At 42.2% G+C, this 1,467-nt stretch overlaps 1 protein-coding gene across 1 annotated transcript; it reads right to left on the bottom strand.

The window, feature by feature from the left end:
* Nucleotides 1-41: 41 nt before the first annotated feature.
* Nucleotides 42-1,414, bottom strand: LOC117180440 (zinc finger BED domain-containing protein 4-like). The gene is made up of 3 exons (XM_033372938.1): nt 830-1,414; nt 482-730; nt 42-360 (listed from the first exon to the last, which is right to left on the bottom strand). The coding sequence occupies exons 1-2, from the start codon at nt 1,412-1,414 to the stop codon at nt 533-535; spliced, it is 783 nt and encodes a 260-aa protein (XP_033228829.1). The 3' UTR covers nt 42-360; nt 482-532.
* Nucleotides 1,415-1,467: the final 53 nt, after the last annotated feature.

Here is a 1,467-nt window from a genome sequence, read left to right as displayed (position 1 = left end):
CCATAAGCCACCCTGCGAGGGAGGCTAAGCGCTCGGAGGGGACGGATGTAGCCAGATTTGGCAGAGTTTTCATTGCCACCTTAAACAGATACTTATATTCGCTTCGCATTCCCAGCCAAATTTTAATGGGATTGCAGTTGTGGCTGATAGGCTGCCTGGATGAAAAAGTTCGTAGTTCCGCTCTAGCTACTTCACTTAAGTCGCCTGTCAGGGCAGCAATATGCGAGGATGTCACTAGCGTGTCGTGATCTTTCCACAAGCTGTTGCCGCGTCCTTCTTCTCAACTAGTCGAGGGATTTTGGTAGTCAGATGCCCGCGCGTTTGCAGCAACTGTTCCAGGTTCGTTTGGCTCATTAACACCTGAGTCAAACAAGATACCGGTACTGTATTTAAATTTGCATTTTTTCCATTTAATTGAAAAGAACAACACAAAGACGAAACAAGGAACAAAAAATAAATACGTGAATAAAACGTGCCATACCTTCTGAATTTTGGCGAGTCTCTTTTCTCATTTCGTCCATGATCCGATTCTCTACGTAAGTGACGGCTCTGCTGTGGGCAATTGGATCAGTGAAGTAATTTTTAAAAAGCGTGGGTCGATTAAAGTTGCGGCAGAATGAGGTATCACACTTTGTAAGGCCCCAAAACGCCGTTTAAGTTCGTTCTTGACGAAGGTTTTGAACGCTGTTGCCAATGCGTTGCTTGCTGGAATGTTGACTTCGTTGATTCTCTGAAAAAATAAAATTATTAAGTGCGTATACAGTATAGCTGCAAAGCAATCCCCAAATTTAATTGTTTAGATTTGCCTTAAAGTTGAACATTGACCTACCTTTTCTATCAAGTATGCCATTGGAATAGCTTTGCTGGCTGTTGTATGTTTCTCTGCGCCCATCTCTGTTGTGGCGAAATGAATTGGTTCCAAAATATCCTTGATGCTGCTACGACTTTCCATTTCCGAGCCACTCACCATCTGAACATCGGGAAATTTGAGAGCTACGAGGCTTATAATATCGGCCATTTTCATCAATCGGCAAAGCATGAGAAACGTTGATCCCCAGCGAGTCGGAACGTCTTGAAGTAAACGTAAACACGTGCCTTCTGATTCTCCCCTTTGCATTTGCACACGCTTGAACTCATCTGAAAAGTTGATGCTTTTGTGTGAAAAAGCAATTACAGCTTTAACTTTTTTATTTAACTCAGGGACGCCTGGCACGTTCGGCACTAAATCTCTGTTTATAGTTTTATGTCCCAGCGCAGCCTTAGGAACTAAGTTGAGAGTGTGATCAAAATATGGAACATGCTTGTCCTTTCCGAAAGTACTTTGCGCTGCGAGTACAATATTTGGCGCGTTATCTGTGATAATAAGTTCGACTTTCTCTTTTGAAATACTCCACTTGTCAATAAAACCTTCCATTTTTTCTTGCAAGTATTCTGCTGTATGTGACTGATTTAATTCAGTTAATCCAA

The sequence above is a fragment of the Belonocnema kinseyi genome, chromosome 9 (assembly GCF_010883055.1).
Source record: "Belonocnema kinseyi isolate 2016_QV_RU_SX_M_011 chromosome 9, B_treatae_v1, whole genome shotgun sequence".
Lineage (NCBI taxonomy): Eukaryota > Metazoa > Arthropoda > Insecta > Hymenoptera > Cynipidae > Belonocnema > Belonocnema kinseyi.
Note: the sequence above shows the minus strand (reverse complement) of the source record. Positions and strands in the feature narration are given on the sequence as shown.